An 18985-nucleotide genomic window follows, 5' to 3' on the forward strand; every position below is an offset into this window, starting at 1 on the left:
GCCAGATTAATGTTTTCACATTAAATTCTACTTCCAGCACATGGTGCGCTCTTAGGAAGACATCAGGTTGGAAGTGGCCGAGTCGTATGTATCATTTTGAAGTGCTACAGTGTTTAAGGCATTTAGGGGTAAAAAAAGTGTTGGTTTTGACCCATGATAATGTAAATAGGACTCAAGATGGGGGCTAAGAAACTAGAGCTCATATTACTCCACGGGGATGGTAAAGAATCCTAGGAGAATGGTCCAGCTATGTCTAACCTGAGCTACCCTCAGGTTGTATACAGGTCATTATCACTGCAGCATCACTGCCGTCAGACCTATGTTATTGTGCACTCGCTGAAGAGCCAGCCCACTGAGCTTTCATAATACCAAACACACTAAACTACTATGAAAAAGTTCCTCCTTTCGCTTCTGCCAGGAGATACAGAGCACTGAATGGCTGCGTCACAGTTACAAGCACATTTTTCAATAAGGCTTCTTATCGTAAATACACTTTTCATTATTTCACAGCCCGATGAAGTCTGGCTACTATTCTGGACACTACTTTAAAGACTAAGAGCTTTTATCAGACTGTTCCAAGCTTGGGCACTCATCAGTAGAGCTGCCACGATGGCCCAGAGCCCAGGACAAGCCTTTGCCTGCACTGGATGCTCACTAAAAGAAAATAGCACCAGGGTGCTGCCAGTTAAGGTGGCCAGAGTGTGCAATTGGATTTCCTCGGCTCTTGTTTTAGGCAATACAGCCAAGCCTGGCAAACTCTGCTCATTGTTTGTTTCCTGGGAAAATATTCCTGTGGGTAGGTGAGGGAGGTAAGGAGTGAGTGCTTGTGTTGAGCACAGAGCAAAGCTGAAAGGAGGAGGACCATACCCAACTTCTTCCCACCTACCTCTGGGGTATCTCTTGGGCCACAGCCCTGCAGAGAGACTCAGGATGGGAAGTGCCTCAGTGGGTGCTGATGCATCAGTGGGTGCTGGTGCCAAGCACACTAAAAATGAACGGAAATGAAAGGAGCCGGGTGGGTCCCTGTGAAAGCAGACTCTGGTGATGCTATCTCCATTTGGCCAAGCCAAAACAGAGGTGTTCCTATCTCAGAAGTCACTCTTGAAATCTTGGATTTTTTTTTCCTATTTTTTTAGCCCCAAAACCGCTATTTCTTGCCTACTTCAATGGGGATGAAAGGACCGATCCCAAAAAATTACAAGTTGAGCCCAAACAAAGCGTTATGCTGAAAGAGCCTACAATCTCATCCCAAAAAACAAGTATCAGGATTTCTAAGTCTTACATATTTGTGGATAAGGAGACACTGTAAACACAACCTTCCCTACAGAATAAAGACATTTAAATTATCAGCCTCTTCCAAAAGAATGAGATGTCAGGATTATTTCTTCTTGCTGAGCCAGTGATCATACAAGCACAGCAATATACTGCCAGTGCCTCATTAACTTCTGCTGGAGGCCTGTCTCTTACTGCCCAAAACTGGCCAAAAAAGCCAAAAAAAAGACAGCAGGCCTGGAAGAATCCCACAGGCCTGCCCTCAACTGAGACATCACATAAACAGGTTTTTAGCTCAGAGAAATCACATGCCACCTCTTCCTACAGCTTTTGTACTTCAAAGCTACTATTGGCTCTCCTTCCTTCCAAATTAGTGGAACCACTATGCCAGGCCATCTGGCACATCAAAATTTATCTGCAGATTTCATTATCCAACCCACTGACCCCAGTGTTTTCTCCCATTGACTAATGAGATTAGCCCATCACCTCCTAATTGCAGCATTTATACCTAGTCTGTTTTACAACGCCCAAGAAAACAAATCCCCAGGTTGTTTCAGAGTGAATGAATGTCATTCTGCTCTTAGAACAAGAACAGCATTTATAAGAATAGGAGATGGCACATACATCAAAACAACTAATGAATGTCCGTAGGCTGCAAAGTGAAAAATAGAAAATACAAACACAAATGCACTCATCTCAAACCACTGAGGCCAGGCTCCTGACTCCTTGGGCTTGTTTAGCTCAATCAGAGCAGTGCAAGGAGTATTACCTAGCATTCCTCACAGTAAGGGAGCAACTGCAAGACTAGCAATCCATTACACAGACACTACTTGTAAGGACACTAACAGAGGGTGGTATTCCAGTTCCATACCTCACCACCCTAATAGGAAGCTTCCTGCAAAAAGTGTCTTAAAAAAGACAGAAAGGAGGCGTTACAGAATCTCCTTATATCCCGTGCATATCAGTAAAGTGCCAAGAACTAAAAAAGGCACAGGAGACGGGCTGGAAATCAGGATGTCAGCTTGACTGTTCTCCATTTTAGTGATTTTGAGCAGGATCCGTCTAGTCTAAGCTAGCTGTCTGGACCTTCTTTGGGTCAATGGAGAGGAACCAGCAATCAGGGGATGCCACTGATCTCTAGATGTAGATGTAATGGAAGTCAGATGATGTATCCCCTAGAAGTCCAAAGGAACAGCATAGGTGAGATGAAGGTGTCTTTGGTACAGTTAAGGAAAACAGAATCCCATTGCTAATGGCACAATCTGTGCCTCAGTTTCTCCACCTGCAAAATAATGCTATTGATATTTATTCTCTATGGTAAAATGCCTGTACAGCCATGAATGATCAATGCTATATAACTGTGAATTACTCTTGATAGATTTATTGAGTGTGCTTGAACACGTTACTTAGAGACCTGCTGGAAATTCAGAACTAGAGGGAGAAGAGGGAGGAAACATTACAGTTTTCAAGTAAAGCTAGAAAATTTAGAGTTACTGCAAACAAAAAGTACCTGGCCTGTCTTGCCTTGGAGGCAAACCAAGCCCCAAGTTGTTTATCTGTAGCCTTACATTACTACTACAGGTTTTTAAGTTTCCAGAGCAGTCCTAAAAGCCTCATTAGAAACACCAATAATGATTTATCACTGAAGTACTAGCGTGAACAAGCCATCAGAATGAGATTAAAACAGCCTTCACCAGAGCACTCAAAACACACCAAGCTTTGCTCGTGCCTGGGCATCAGGAGGGCTGGATGCTCCAGATGGAGAACAGCCTGGAAGAGTAAATTTCCACCTCTGTCCACCAATATCCTGCATGCTCAATCTCTGTCTAAATACACCATCAGATGGACATTTCCCTACCTCTCCCCGCCACGTTTTTGTGATAAGTGTGCCTTCTACACGCCTAATGTCTAAGAAAACTTCTTACCCTCAATGCACATCCCACAGGGGCTGGAGCACAGCTGAGCTCTGTTATCACGAGCCAGGCACCATTTACATGACAGCTTCTCTGCAATGCAAATCAAGCTCATTGTCACCGATGGAAAAAGCCCTAAATGAAAAGTTATTGCCCCTTGATAGCCACTCCTTCGAGATCAGAAAAGGGTGCTGACCTCACCCTCGCCCCACCACCACCAGCCCAAGTGTTCAGGGAAAAGCCTGATCTCCCTCCACATCCATCAGCACTGTCATTAAGCCAATGACATAGGGCTGGGATGGAGGCAGTTCTGACCTCCTCCAGAAAACTATGCTAGGAAATGGGCCAGAAAGGCCCTGAAACAAGGGATCAAGCACCCAGCCAGCTTCATTCCCCATCCAGCATTTTGTAGCTTGGGCCGCTTTGGCCAGCAGACCCAGAACTGCAGCTCTGTACTAATCCCCCACCATTGACAAAGCTGAGATGGGCTTTAAAAGGCAATTCTGCATCCAACAGGCATGGATACCAGGGTAACATCCCACTCAGGGTACTAACAGCATCCTGCAGCCCTCACTAACCCCGCAGCAGAAAAGTAGTTTTCAACCAGCAGAAGACTTTTGCACAAAGGGACAGGTCTGTGTTTACAGACAATTCTGAAATCTCTTATGATCAAGGTGGGTCAGGCCAATTTGGCCCTTTGTAAAACATGTAAAGCTTGGACCAAGTGAATTCTGCTACGGCACTGGGGAGCAGAGGCGGCTCGGCTAGACCACAGCCCCAGTGGTGAAGAAAGCAGGAGAAGTGTTTCATTCTCTGCCACCTCTGCAAGAGACACATGGGGACACTGGGGGAGGTAATAGAGCCCTCCATTGGCAGGCCGAGCTGGCAAAGAAAATGCTCCTACCAGGTGCAGCTGCACCTTTACCTTTCTCCAGGTCTGCTGCCTGGCTTAGGCAGACTAGCAGTCTTACAGACTAGTAACTTGTTGAAGCAGTGTCTCACCAAAAGCATTTGCTGGCAAACTTCACAGATGTGGGTAAACCCTCTGTATGCTCCTTTTGAACTTACTCCAATGTTTTGGACTGCTGAAGTGCAAATAAAGGCATCCTTTCCAGGAGTAACTTCATCCAGCTAGTCACAGACAGGATCAAGTAAAAACACTCATTTGAAAGCAGCAGACAGACAGGACTATCTATCTAACCATCTGCTCAGAGTCATCTATCTACGCTGGGAGACCTTCCTGTATCAGAAAGTCTTCAAAGCAGCAGCACTATTAATGGGGCAGTACACATACCCTTCAGCTTCCCAGCCCCAAAACTATTTAGAAGTCACCACAATCCAGGTAACTGTGGGGTCTGGGCTCCAAAAAAAAAAAAAAAACTAGCAAGAGATCAAGCTGCAGTAAAAGACACACAGAGACACCCAGGAAACATGTAATCAAAAGGGACAGCCAGGGAAACAGAGGCTGAGTCCCACGGACCCCAGGCTCTCGTGGGGAGCTTCGGGGCTGTGCAGGGACACGTGGGAGGTCTGTGACAGTCTCTTTAATCGCAGGCTCCCCTCACACTGGAACCTGGCTTGGGACTGCAGCCCCAGACTTCAGGAGACCCAAGGGTTGTGCCTCCATTGGCTTGACAATATTTTATATCACTGAATGTGATTTCTTTCCCACGTGCCTCATTCTCCCCCATGCGTATAGATATTTCAGAGGCTTCAAAGGATAGAAGCCTCTGAAAATGCACCAAGAGAAATTCAGGGTGGGCATTAGTTATTATTTTTTGACAGCACTAAAACAACATATGAAAAGGGTTTCTTTGTTGCTTTCTATTCCCCCCCCCCCCCGAGAAACAGAAGACAATGTCCCATCCAATGCCTGCCTGATAGAGCAACAGAGGCTGGCTCTGTCACCGCACTGCAGAAGTTGTGCTTTTGGGGGAGTATTGTTTTTATTTCAGGAGAAAAAAAAGGAAATGAGCAATCCCAGAAGGAAAGGGTCTGAATGCTTGCTCGGGCTGTGCCATGAAGAAAAGAGATTGCCATTGTCAAAGGGTTTTTCATTGTTCTGGTCTTTCTGAGAAACCTTAAAATATCCAGAAATGTAACAAGAACAGAAAACAGACCTGTTTCTTCGGCTGCCTGTTTGCAGCCTGGCTGGTTGAGAGAGACACTATGGCTTAGCAGTGTTAATTACCCCGGTTAACCCTTGTTCTTGCTAATGACATTTACTTAAAAAGCCACTTCATATCCATCAGGAGTGGGCATAAAGAGAAGCCAACTCTCCCTCATGTGAATAGCCCCACTGCTTTAAATTGAATTACTTACACAAGTCAGGACTCCTCACCACTTAAGCATTCGCCTCCAGGCTAATCAATAGCAACAAATTACTAGAATAACTGGCCAGGCTCATTCTTTCATTGGTGCCACTTTCAAACACTGTCCACAGCCTGCCCTGCCTGCCAGATTGCTTCAAGCACAAGCTTCCAGCCAGGAGTCAAGCTCCAGGCAATACCTCCAAGATCAGTCAGAGAAGTAGGACACAGGAGAGATGCAAGGGCACGAGGATTTCCTTAAGGATCAGAAAATGGCTATTAAGCCAGGAAGCTGTGGGATTTGCCCCTCTTAGCATCCTTAGCATGGCTCCATCTCATGGGAGCAGCTGGAATCAGCCAGGGCTGTACTTCTAATTTCCCAGAGCTGAGGGACCTCGGAAAGAGGAAAAATTGCAGATAATACAAATAAGTAGATAGCCAGATAGAGTGGATCCCAAAAGCATAATGTGAGGATGCAAAGGGAAGCAAGCAAACAACAGACAACAGCAGCGCGTACAACACCAGCACGGAGCCAGGGCCAACGCGGGCATGCACAGGAGCATCTCCAGAAGCAGCACCCTCACAGCTCAGCACTGCTCCCGAGCCACAGCATCTCCCCGAGAGCCCGCTGCAGGCACAGTCACGCTGCTCTCTTGCTGGCACCGGTGTGCACTGAGCCAGCTCAAGGCTCTTGGTCTCAGCTGCTTCATAAAGCAGCTTGGACATTCTACGCACAACTCATCAAGAGCCGATAACCATCACCAAGAAGGACAGACAGAACCAACACAGGTGAAAATGTTTGTCTTTTTCCCTAATAGAAAGAGCTTCCTGTGTCCAGACATGGGAGAGGTTGGTGTAAGTAGGTCCAGATTTTCTGATCTGTAGAAGAGAGTAATGCTGAGAGGCAGAAAATGATCGTCTTCTGTCTCACAGGTCAAACCAGTGAAGGTTGGCCCTTAATCTCCAATACCCTGCAACAGGCAACTTAATCAGTCTTGTACTCCAATGACTTAAATCAAGGGAAACATTTAAAAATCACTTTATCATTCATATTGTGATATCACGCTGGTCAATCAACTTCCTTTTCACCCCCCAGCAGGCTTTTCTTGAGCAGAAATAATCACCACCAGCTCTACCACACAGATGTAAAAGTGATGGGAAAATGCAGAGGAGGCTGGAGTGAACAAAAGGCACTTCAGGCCTGCTGGGGTCAGAATGCGTATCTGTACGGTAGGTTGGACTCTTCACTAATCCACCTCTGTTTCTAATGAGATTGGTTCCCATTACGGCAAAAGGAGGTCCATGGCTTAATTTGCCAAGGGGACCATTGTCATGCAGCTTAGGGAAGCAAAATAATCTTATCAGTTTGAACTTGAACCCTGCCCTCCAATTATATGGACAATGTTTAGGAAGAGAGAGATAAAGCAAAAGTGATTTTCATGTATCCAGCAAGGAAAGTGGATTGTCTAACACCAAGCATTCAGCTTCCTGCAGCTGCTGACAGACCTTTACACTCCAGCCACTGGCTATACCATTGCCAAAATGCACTAACTACTTTCTGTGCATGCTAACTCCGAACTAAATCCAAGCCAAATGGCACCAATCGCATTTAAAGTGCAACTTATTGGCATAGCAGGGCCTCTACTCTTGTAGTATAGCCCAAGTGAAAGCCTGGGGCTGTCAGCTAAAGACAAGCAAACCCAAAGTGCAGGAAGAATCAGAAAATTTTTTCATCCCTTCTTGCTGAACCTCTGTCTCTGCCTCCCTATCCAATCCATTAGCTCCCCTTGGCTGCTATAGAGACTATCCTCTTCTGGGAGTTCCGCATCCCACACAACGCAGCTAAAACAAAGAACATTTTAGCAAATAACAGCCAGGCTTCATCTATTCTTTTTTCTATACAATTCATTCCATCAACGTTGTTTAGCTGAACAAAACCCAGTGCTATCCTTTATTGTGAGGCTAACAATAAACTAACATGTGAGCACAGCGTGGGTCACAGATGTGTGCGCTTCATCATCAACTGTGGAGCCACTTCCCTGCTCAACTCACTTTTATAAAGCTTTAACCTCTTTGAGCTGGAATTCAGCTTGAGCACATAAACCAGGAAGCAAACAGTGTTAACACAACAGAAGCGGCCCCTGTACAAAAGATACATGAAAAGACGGACGTGCTTTGGAAACACTCAGATCAACAACCTCAGTTTCCAAGGGGCTACCCACACAATAAAAATCTAGAGAGAAACTAAACTGGACAGAGGCTCTATTTTTAGTAATATCACCTGCACCAGAGGATCGTTATTTGTGCCTTTGAATAGACGCATTTACATTTTTTTCTCATATGAAGAGACAGAAACAAACAAACAAAAACTTGGAGGGCGAACGTCTTCAAAACTCATTTTTAAGGATCTCTTGGAATATGTTCCAAGGACCGACCCCAAATTTGTAACCCAATTTTAAGTACTCTTATCTCATCCCAAATAATGTAACCCTCAAAGCATGACTGCTCTAAGAAAAAAAAAAAAAATGCAAAACCAGACCCTTCTTACAACTGCACTTTATGGGCTCAGATCATACCCACGTCTAGCTTTTATTATATATAAAATACAGGTGTAGCGTTGCCCTTTCCTTAGCGTACTGGGTCTGGCTGTGACAGAGTTAATTTTCTTCGTAGCAGCTTGTATAATGCTGTGTTTTGGATCTGTGATCAAAAGCGTACTGATAACCTATTAATGTTTTAGCTATTGCTGAACAGTGGTTGCACAGCATCAACACTTTCTCTGTTTCTCACTCTGCCCTCCCAGTGAATAGGTTGGAGGGTGCGCCAGACCTTGGGAGGGGACACAACCAGGCAGATGACCCCAACTGACCAAAGAGATATTCCGTGCCATATAACATCAAGCTCAGCAATAAAACAGAGCGGAGTGGGGTTTAGGTAAGTCAGCCATCTTTTGCTTGGGAACTGGCTGGGCATCAGCCTACCTGTGGGAGGCGGTGAGTGATTGCCTTTGCATCGCTTATTTTTTCTTTCTTTTTTCTTCCACTTCTCCTTCAACAGTTATGAAACTATTTTTTTTTCCTCAACCCATGAGTTTTCTTGCTTTTACTCTTCCTTTCTCCTTCCTCCATCCCACTGAGGGTGGGAAGAGGAGACGAGCAAGCAGCTGTGTGGTGCTTAGTTGCCTACCAGGGCTAACCCACAACACTTAGTTACGTGCACTTGATTTTGCAACTGTAATGCTCATTTTAACCTGTGCAGTCCATTTGCATATATGCATTACAGTATTGGAGAAGAAACTGGGTATCGAGTACCACATATTTCTTCCTGGCTATCAGAGCTTGAGAGGATGGGTAAGGGGCTGCTCTTGGAGGAAAAGTAGATACTTAACAACCTCTGAAATATTGGGCAGTTAGAGCTCCTGCCGCTAATCTCTCTGCCTTGGATCCTCATCTGTGCAATGCAGGTAACACTCCAGACTCCTTCCAGAAGGGTAAGCACATCCCTGTTTGTAGGGCACTCACAACAAGCAGAATAGGGTTTAAATAACACATGGTAAATAAGGCCCTAGGGCCATAATGAACCAGAAGGATAAAGAAAATCATTGTGAGGCAGCTATCCTGTGCACTGGACAATACAGGAGTCCCAAGGAGGTGGAGAAAAAGTAGTATGTGCTCGTTAAAGAGTAACTCATAACGTAAAAACCCAAAGGGCTGGATTCAAGTAGTTAAAACTACCTTCATTTTAACATTTCTTAACTTCCAAATGTTTGATTTGTAACCTTAATGCTGTTCTTTGAATGTTCCACACAAAAGCTAAACTTTTTCAAAGCCAAAGTGCAGAATTTTGTCCTGTACCGTCTTATGGGCATCACCAGGGCCACAGCTGCACTGCACTCACAGGCCCCACACAGACCACAGAGGTAAGAGATTTCCCAACGACTAGGGCCCAAAATCGAACATAATCCACCTACAGCAGCTCAAGTTACTACCTATCAGTGTAACTGCACTAAGTGTCTGCACTCTTGGCCCAACACAGCTTCAAGGGAAAACATGAGCCACAAGCCTTTGCAAAATACAGCAAACATAGGAAATTAATGCCAGGAAGAGCACTTGCCATAGAGCAACCTTAATATCAATGCAGAGGAGCAAGCAATAAAGGAACACAGCTGAGCCCACAGGTCCTAGGCATAGGATGCAGGTCACCCCAGCCCACAGAGCGATACAAAAATCACAGAGGAAAAATCAGGAGAAAATCCCTCCACTGCTGTGTTTGTTTTTATATTTACTTGTTGGACTCCAAAAGCCCATTTTCAACCCTTGAGGCTAATGCAACACACGTCGATAATATCATAGCAGCAAAACCACAGGCATCTGATAGTAGATGAAAACAAAACAACACAATCACATAGGGGGTCTCAGAGTAGGTGGTCTGAATGGTCCCTTGTTGACAAGCAGCACCAGCAGGTACCTAATCTATTGAGGGTTTAGTATAACTTACCTGAAGACAGCCCTCTCTCACACCCTGACGATTCTGGTGCTTTTATGGGCTGCTGGAGGAGTGACTCTGCTGGCAACTAGTGTGTTGATACCGGGTGAAAAGATGACACACAAAATTATATAGTGAAGTTCTTTGATTGTAGGTGGCCGATAAAATTTCTTGTACCCCTCTAGGCCTTCTTCTGTTAATGTAATGTTAAAAAAGGGAATATTTCTAAAAAAGAGAATCTTTTCTTCCACACCAGTGAGGCACAGCGCTGGCAAGTTTGTTAATGATGTGGGATACTTTGCCAGCAGGTGGATGTGACCTCCCCTGCCCACCACAACTAAAATGCTTGGACAACGTCTACTGCAAATTCTTCTGCAGTATGCTACATCCATCTGTTAATTCAAGTACACTTCTGGAACCTGACCACTGAGAGAGTTTGCCCAAACCACAGGTCCCACACATGCTGCTCCACCTTCATGCAAGGATCCAGATGGATCCAAGAGTGATTATTGTACAGCAAACCTTATCATCCAAAGGACCCCCATCAACACTGATACCACAGCATCTACCAACTCTATTCAAGAGCACATGGCATATTTGAAGAGACCCAGCCAAGATTTATTTTACTGTGCAACTCAGAACTGCCAAACCATCATTGTCTCCCTGACATGAAAAGACATGCACTAGGTTCCAGGCAGCCAAGCTCTAAGCATCCCCAAAAAAGCAGACATACATACTTTAATTACTACGAATGAGCTCATATCCTCAGCTACTGAGCTGAGCCAGGCATATTTGGATCAGCCCAAACCAGACTCAGAGACACACAACTCGCCATCTTTCCTCAGGCAAAGGGAGCAGCTAGGTTAATAATAATAGGTAACCCAAGCAGTTTTCTTTAAAATGTTGACAATTATTACTTCTATATCAGATTTAGTCAGCAAGAAGATGAGTTGGGATTAACTTCTGTTCATCCTGACAAGTCAGCAAAGTTGCCTCATAGCCGAGAAGAATTTGGCCCTTGCCTGTTTCTTGGAAAAAGCACAAAAATCCCAGACAACAGCAGTACCAGATCAGTGAGGCACAGCACTGGCAAGGACACAAGGAACCTTGTAGCATTGCACTAAACCAACCTGACCAAACGTCCTCTGAACTACTTTTGAGCAGCGCATTGGGTCTGTTCCTGCAGGCAGCCACATACCTGGCAAGGGACAGAAACAGACTGAATTTGTGAAGGTCTTGGGTATGTGGATAAAAAGGAATGACAAGAGCACAAAAAAAACCCCAGGAGTAGTTGCTTCAAATGGTCCCCCACAGGGACTGGGATTGCTCTCTTGGAAGAGAAAGCAGAAAGTTCCATCTATATATGCACAAACACGCCAAGCACAAGCAACCAATCTCAACTAAGACATGTGAACAGTCCTGGTGTTGGCCACCTAAATCACTGCACACCCACCTAAACACAGCATAGTCCAATTTGCAGTTCTGAACACCAAGCACTTTGGGAGATCAGGCCACGTTTAAATTACCATCAACAAAAGGATCAGCAAAGGTGCCAAGGGTAAATACATAGTTTTTCTCCCCCTGCAGAGACTAAGCTTATTCTGCCCCCCTACCCCGCCCCCAGCTTAAATTATGATTTTAGCACCTAAGTATCTCTGCTGAGAAAAGATACATTAAAATTCCCACTATTTTTTTTTTAATTGACCAAACTATTTGTGTTATATAAAATGTGCTCTCACAGAGTCTTAAATCAGGAAAGAAGTTTTACCTGAGGACATAAACAGTTGCTTGCTTTAATTCTGCAGCGTTTGTACCTGTAACAACACATAGACATAGGAAGAATGCTGCAAGGACATTTTCCTCAAACACACTGTGCATCTAGTGGGTACTGATAACCTGGGATACTTTGAAGTGATTAAAATTACCACAGTGGATTTTTTTTTTTTTTTAATTTTTTGGTTAATAATACTAATTAAATAAAGTGTTCCTGGTACCGACAAAAGTTTGCATCAGTGGATCAGTTTCTGGGCCACAGCAATTAGTAGATACTATATAAACATTGCCAATCATCACACAGACGTTGGGATCCCTGGGGTCTCTTGGCTCTTGCTGACAGCTCTGATGGCTAAAACAGTAGATTTCCACATGACATGAGCCAGATACATACATATGGCTCTTGAGCTTGAAGTCACTGCCTACACGGGGTTTCACACGGAGCCCTCACAAGACATCCTGGCACCCACAGCAACCCCATCCATCCCTCCCCGACGGTGCCTCCTTCCCCTGGCACCGCAAATACAGACCAGCAGCTGGTTTTTCGCAGCAGTAACAGCAGCCCCTCTGGTCACAGCCCAGGACCACAAACACATGGAATTGGAAACACGTGTTTCTCTTCCTGAAGCGCAGTTTGGTCCCCTCAGCTGCCAGTAAAAGTAAACTCTGAACGTTTTAAGAGTCAGCAAGCACCGAGTCCCCCCTCACAGCATTATCATCACAACTGTTGGGAAATCCACAGTGTTTTCTGGAGCAGCCTCAGGACAGGAGTGTACAGGCATGTGCATCTTTGCTTAACACGCTATATCGATGCCCACAAAGCTGCATGCCTGCTGACAAACCGATTTAGAGAGTTGTTCACTCTCTAAGGCACCAAAATAGCCCCAGACTCTGTGCTTCTTCGTCTCCTCCTCTCCCAACAGCAGCAGAACTGGCACTTGATATATCGCCATTGATTTCCTCCTCCAACACCTCTCAGCTCTCTGAGGTCTTTAAGCTGCTGCCCACTGACAGACAGAGATACATGACATAAAACCGAATGCAGCTCCCCCTTGCAAGAACCGCTCTGCCACGGCTGCAGACCCAGCCATCCTCCTCCTTCAGTCCCCCAGACCCATCCCCTACAGCTCACCATGCAGCCACATCTCCAGAACGTTACCAGAAGAGGCCAACAGTGGTTTTTAACTGGCTTTGATGAGGTTTTGGATTTTGTCACCGCTGCAAAGGAGAATTTCTCTACCCCAGCACAGACCTCCCTCAGTAAGCCACGCTACAGCCCGCACAGCTGTGATGGATGGGTTGGCACATATGACCTCCAGCTGGGGCAAGGACCTGGCAAGGACAAAACAGCACCTGGGGCAAGGACCTCTTCAAGCACCAGCCTGAGGTCCATCCAACCTCATCACTCACAGCCCTTCACCAAGAGAGGTATGGAGGTGGCCTGGGTTTGGCCCAGTCTTTAAACAACGTCTAAAGCATGTCTGTTTGCCCCAGAGGTCAAAAGCACAAACCTCATTACTGAGTTACACCACTGCACTGGAAAAGGAATTGTATCTGCTCTTCTCTTGAAAATCCCCTTTCGCAGCCTGCAGCTTTCAACGCATGGAAATCCTGCATCCCCCTTGACACCATCGACCCATTCAGGGCTCCAAAACCAATATCAAAGTCTGACTAAAGCCATTCAGAAGCCGTTAGCATGTAGATTTTGGTGATAATTTGGTGAATGGACTTGTCAAAAAAATTGCCTTTATTACGGACTGATTAAATGCCATCAAGGAGAAGTGCCTTTCCCCTCCCAACTCCAGCCCTCATCAGCTCAAACAAACCCGCTGAGCCAATTAACAGGGAGGTGGCAAAAGCAGCTTTCACTCGAAACCTGCCATTCTTGGGGGGGGGGGGGTAAAAAAAACAACAACAAAAAAAATCTGTGTGCTTTCAAAGCCAAGAAGAGCCTCCAGGGAGAGCTCCTGAAAGCCACCCAGGGCTCACCTGCAGGGCGTGGATGGGAGTTATCAGTACTCAGCTGGCTCAATGCCAGATCAGCTCCCTTCAGCGAAGTGCTGCTCGCATCCAGCCTGTGCCAAATATAATGCAAAGAACATAAATATTAAAGCAGGCCCAGGGGGAGCAGCACTGCTGGGGCTGTTATTCCTACAGCTTTATGTCCTGCAGCTGGGTTCTCCTGTGTCAGAAAAGGCATGAGCTCCCATCAAAGCTATTTCCATGCCTAGAAACCTAAGTTTTTGGCTTAGGTCCCTGCAGTGGATTCTCTGATGTCTGCAAATGGTTGAGTTCACAGCACAGCCCTTTCTGTACTGCAGCAGTAGTGAAGGGATCTGCCTCCGCTAACATGAAACTCGCAGCAATCGCATAGATCCGATGCCACTACCTTTCTGTCCAACGTGCCTGAAATTAGCTAATGAATGGGAAAGTTATTGAGGAGAATTGGAGCATGGCATCATAATGACATAAGCCTAATTCCCTGCAGGTATGCAGCTGGAAATTAAATGGTCACCTTGGCTAGCAGTGGGCAGAGCAGAATTTGACATGTGTTTGCATGATTTAGCTTCAGAGACAAGAACTGCATGGCTGGAGCTAGAGACAGCACACAGGATACGAGCTATAGCTGTTGACTAAGCTTTCCACTAAGCTTTCGACACCTGCATTTTAAGTTAGCACCAAAGACTAATTTTGGCCCCATTTTCATTAACCTGCTCCCTCTAAGGAGCAAGCTCTGCGCACTGCACGTGAATCACTACCTCCCAGAGCCTACACAGAGGAGCTACGGCATAGCTTCCTCTGGCAGTGCAAGCCATTGCTTTGTCTTGGACTCCCACCACAAATAGAAAAGGGCCAAAACAAAGCTGAAGTTTTATCAACCAGGAGGGATTTCAGCGAGTTCATTGCTGGGACTGAGATTAGGATTAAGGGTTTATAGTTAAAGCACAGAGACTCAAAAGACCAGCCTCTTACCCCACACCTCATCACAGTCTTCAAGTGTCACCTTGAACATAAGGGGTATGTGACACATCATGACACCAGGTCCTGAGCCTTCAAACAGTCCTGAGCACAAGAACTGATCACAGAATGAGATTAAATCAAGAGCCCGTACTACAAGCAGCCACACAGAAAAAGTCCAGGCCTTCTTAAGAAGTGGCTGCAAAGTGCCTGATAACTCCACTCTCTCCCCACAGACCTGCTTCCTACCCCTACACCCTCCTGCAAACATCAATGTTTAAAGAAAACAACTTCAAAACTCTTCACATAGCTCAAATACTTCACTTAAAAGGAATCTGAATTCTTACATCTCATATTGCACCAGTCCCCAGCAGGACATGCACTCACCATGTTCATTTTGTGGCATTTGAGCTGTTCGAGCAGGAGGGATGGAGCCACACTGTGAGACCATGTGCTCAGAGGCCTGGGAGCTGAGATGATGGAGATCCCCAGCAGCTCTACCTGTGCTTTCTGTGAGCAACCCAGTTCACCATACCTCCGCTTACCCTCTCAGGGCACCTTCTCATGACCTATGTAAAGAAGAAATCTTCCTGCAGCCAAGAGACACACACCTTGAAGACCCAGCCAGTGGGAGAGTACTGGGAGCAGTGGGACGTGGGTAGGTGTGCCATTCTTGGGAAGTCTTTCAGCCAGTCCTGTTGCATAGCTGCAGTGCGCGAGTCAGATCAGTGCTGCTTGTGATCTGCTTAGAGCTCAAGACTGGCCATCCCTAAGCTGTATCTTCCCAGGGCTGGACCTATGCACTCTGTCTGGCCCATCACGAAAGGGCCATGACCTATTACTAATAGCAGCACCTCCCTGGCAGTGCTGAGTTAAACCAAGCTGAGAAGCCGGAGAAGCTTTGTTGCTAAACAAGGTCTACAGGATTGAGTTTAAAAAAACATTCATCTCCAAAGAGCGTCAGCTGCTCTCTCTGGACAGTAGTGCTATTTGCAACCTGGAAAAGCCCTTCCATCCCAATGAGCTGTGTCATCTCCCTCCAGCATGTGGGTAGCAGTCAAACTGCTGCAGAAACCTCTCATGGGATCACAGCAAGCCTTGCATTCCTCAGCAGCAATAATCAATACAAATCCATTCATCTCCTCGGGAAGCAGACAATTCATGTTTTGGATTGCACCACCTCTAGCTGGGATGACATATGGTAAGGCTATAAGGCTTCCCCAAAGACATTCACCTGCTCAATTCCAGCCATGCCGGAGAAGAACCCAGAACACCCCCAAGTATAGAAAAAGTATATAAGTGGCCAGAAACCATTACAGTCAAATTATGTTAAAAGGCTACCCCCCTTCCATTCCTCATGCCAGCTGACAATTCGTATATAGGGGTAAGAGTAACAAACAAGGTGCTCCATCAGGGAGGAAGAGTTATCTGGGCCACTAATCCTTCACAGAGGCACATGGTACATGCCCTCAAGCATTGGAGGGAGACAAACGGGGTCTTTGCAAAATGTATTGAGGAAGCATAAAGTATGATTTGGGAAATGCTGTACCTTTTTCTACCCCCTTTCATCTTGTGGCTACCCAGCTCCTGAATTTAGGAAACCATATTCAAGCTGCTACACAGTGGGTACAGCCCTTTCCTGCAGCAAACCATGTTTCCTGTCCTGCAAGGTACAGTCAGTCCAACCAGACTGGGGACATTTGCCAAGCCTGCTATCAGAAAGCATAGCTTGGATCCGGTGGAAGATTTCCACAGTTGTGGAAACACACGGGAGGTTGTGCTGTTGGGATTACAGACCCTGCTTCAGAGTACAGCCTTGCCATGCACGTATACGGGGTTTTAAGCCACCCCTCTTCTCCCAAAGTGTGACAGTACAGCTGGATGTTGCAGAAAACATGATTTTGTTACCAGCAACCTTCTTATCCAGTTTTTTAAAAGGACAGCTCCTGCCCACCCTGCCAGCATCACCAAAGCCTATTGAATTTGCTTCTGTTGCTCTGGCTATGTTGCACACACACACAGTATGAAGTACCCTTGCTCTGGGACGCTTTTGCACATTTTAACGCTTAGCAATTTGGCCTGGCTGAGACGAACTTTATCTGTATTTTAGAAGGACCAGTACTTCCCCCATTGCAGCTTTAGCTCCTGTTGTGCCCACTCCATGCACCCCTTCTGCATTAACTTGCTTGCGAGGAGGAGCACAGAGAAAGCTCAATGCCAAGAAAGAGATAAAAACACACTAGAAACAGGGAAATGCCTCAGTCCTTTCCATTCAGAGGCAGATCTGCCTTGAATAGCAGCCCCCAGGACTGATCTGCCTCCAAAGGAGCCTGAATCACAAGCAAGTCAGCCCTCTCCAATTCGCATTAAGACTTCAAGCTACTGTATATATTCTCCCCCCCTCCACCACAAGCTCCTCCTTTCTAACACAAATCTCTCACAGCACGCAGACACATACGCTCCCAGAAAGCCAGTAGCAGTGTTGTGATGCCTTGAAACCAGAGTCCAGTGAGATTCGGCTCTTGCTAATGGCACTTTTTCATCAGCAAACTATAATTGGCAGCTCTTATCCACTACAAGAGTTTTGCAACACATGCCTAAAGAATATGCCAAACTAGATCTTCACACTAAGACCCAAAATTAGAACCAATATCCCAAAAGCAAAGTGACCCTCACTAGCCATTCCCAAGCAAACTAATCAATCCTGCTCAAGTGTAAAACGACATCTGTTATATTTTCTCTGACCCACACGTACATCCACAAAGAACAGAAGCAGAAAGGTAACTTTAAAATTACTGATAGAGCTGTACATAGTTATAAAACTTATATGGGACTCCATACCTTCAAAGTGCTGTGCATTTACCTGCTGTGTGCAACTCAAAACAAGTGCTATGAACATTTTTAGATTCAGAAATTATTTAGAAATGAGACACTTCTGGTTTAAGCAAACATGGGCTCAGAATATAATTCATTCTGTGCATGTAACATCTCCTTTATCTCAGCTCAGGGGGCTTGTGCAACAATCAGGAGCTGCATGTTAAGAGGAATCTGACCCATTACAAAATAATTGGGTCTTGCTATGTTAGTTTTAATTTATGTCCTAGATGTTCCCAGACTCCTAACCTAGCTCTTTTCACTCCTCAGAGAAACACAGCACAAAACCTGCTACAAACTTACACAAGTTAACACTATTCCCTTCCTTGTTCCCAAAGTTACTCAGGCTGACTCTGCTGAAACACTTTTGCTAAGGGTTGATGAGAAGACAGGCTTTTAACAAACTCAAAATCCTCTTACGGAAGATCCTTTTCATCGGCTTATTTTAAAAAGATTAAAATTACTCCCCGCATCACTATCCCAGATCTGCTCACATCCACTTTCCCTGAGCTGCTCCCGAGCGCCGTAACAAGAGTTCCCATCCATAAGCAGCCGTCCAGCGTACGAAAGGATCGGCGCGTCTCCCCTACCTGAGAAGTCTGCAGAAGTCTTAGCGAAGTTGCTGAAAGCTGTCAAGCACACGAGTCCTATGAGGAAGGTGGAGGTGGGAGACACATCTGGACAGCACATCCTTAAGTATCCTCACAGCTCGTTTTCTTCCAGAGAAAAGGAAAGCGCTTTCTGCCCCAACCCGGTACTCCTCATTGCCCGGAGAACGGCGTTCGTCCCATTGCTTGGAAGGATCACAGCCAGCAGTGGGGAAGGAAAAGCACTCGGCACACACACAGGCTCGCACACACACATCCCTGGGAGTGAATGAATCCCGGCCGAGCGAGGCTGACGAATGAGACAGACCTACCTGAGCCTTGGCGGAGGTCCCAGGGTCCTAAAAGCCATCGCTTCGCCCCAATTTGCTGCAGAATATTACTGTGCAGCTGTCCAGCAGCGGCACTGCAAGCTATTAGGGGGGAGAGCCGGGGCGGGGGGGGGGGGGACGGACACCTGGTTTGGAGAAGCACGGTTGCTGTTGGTTTAGATACCCAGAGGATCTTGTCTCTCCGGTGCAGACAGACAGACAGAAGGACAGGCAGTATTTTCAAAGGAGGGAGCCCAAAACAAAGCGCCTGAATTCACACAGATTTTTGGAGTGAGGGGTATCTGTAGCTGCTGCTGCAATCAGTGTGAGCAGTGGTGTCCTGCCGGACTGGTGACAGGACAATTCTTCAGCTGCGTCCACTGCTGAGAGTGATCCTACAATGGAGGAGACTTTGCACAGGCCCAGGGATCAAACCCTCCTGGATCTCATCGCAGGACTGGGACTGGTGTCAGCCCACATATCCA

At 46.1% G+C, this 18985-nt stretch overlaps 1 protein-coding gene across 1 annotated transcript in view; it reads right to left on the reverse strand.

Annotated features, from left to right (window-relative positions):
* EVA1A (eva-1 homolog A, regulator of programmed cell death) overlaps window positions 1-18274 on the reverse strand; it is a 214712-nt gene extending 196438 nt beyond the window's left edge. Inside the window, exon 1 of the mRNA XM_075497792.1 lies at window positions 18175-18274. Coding sequence (XP_075353907.1) covers window positions 18175-18274 — 100 coding nt within the window. The remainder of the gene's footprint in view (window positions 1-18174) is intronic.
* Between the last annotated feature and the right edge of the window lie 711 nt (window positions 18275-18985).

Source organism: Mycteria americana, chromosome 3, assembly GCF_035582795.1.
Source record: "Mycteria americana isolate JAX WOST 10 ecotype Jacksonville Zoo and Gardens chromosome 3, USCA_MyAme_1.0, whole genome shotgun sequence".
NCBI classification, from domain to species: Eukaryota; Metazoa; Chordata; class Aves; order Ciconiiformes; family Ciconiidae; genus Mycteria; species Mycteria americana.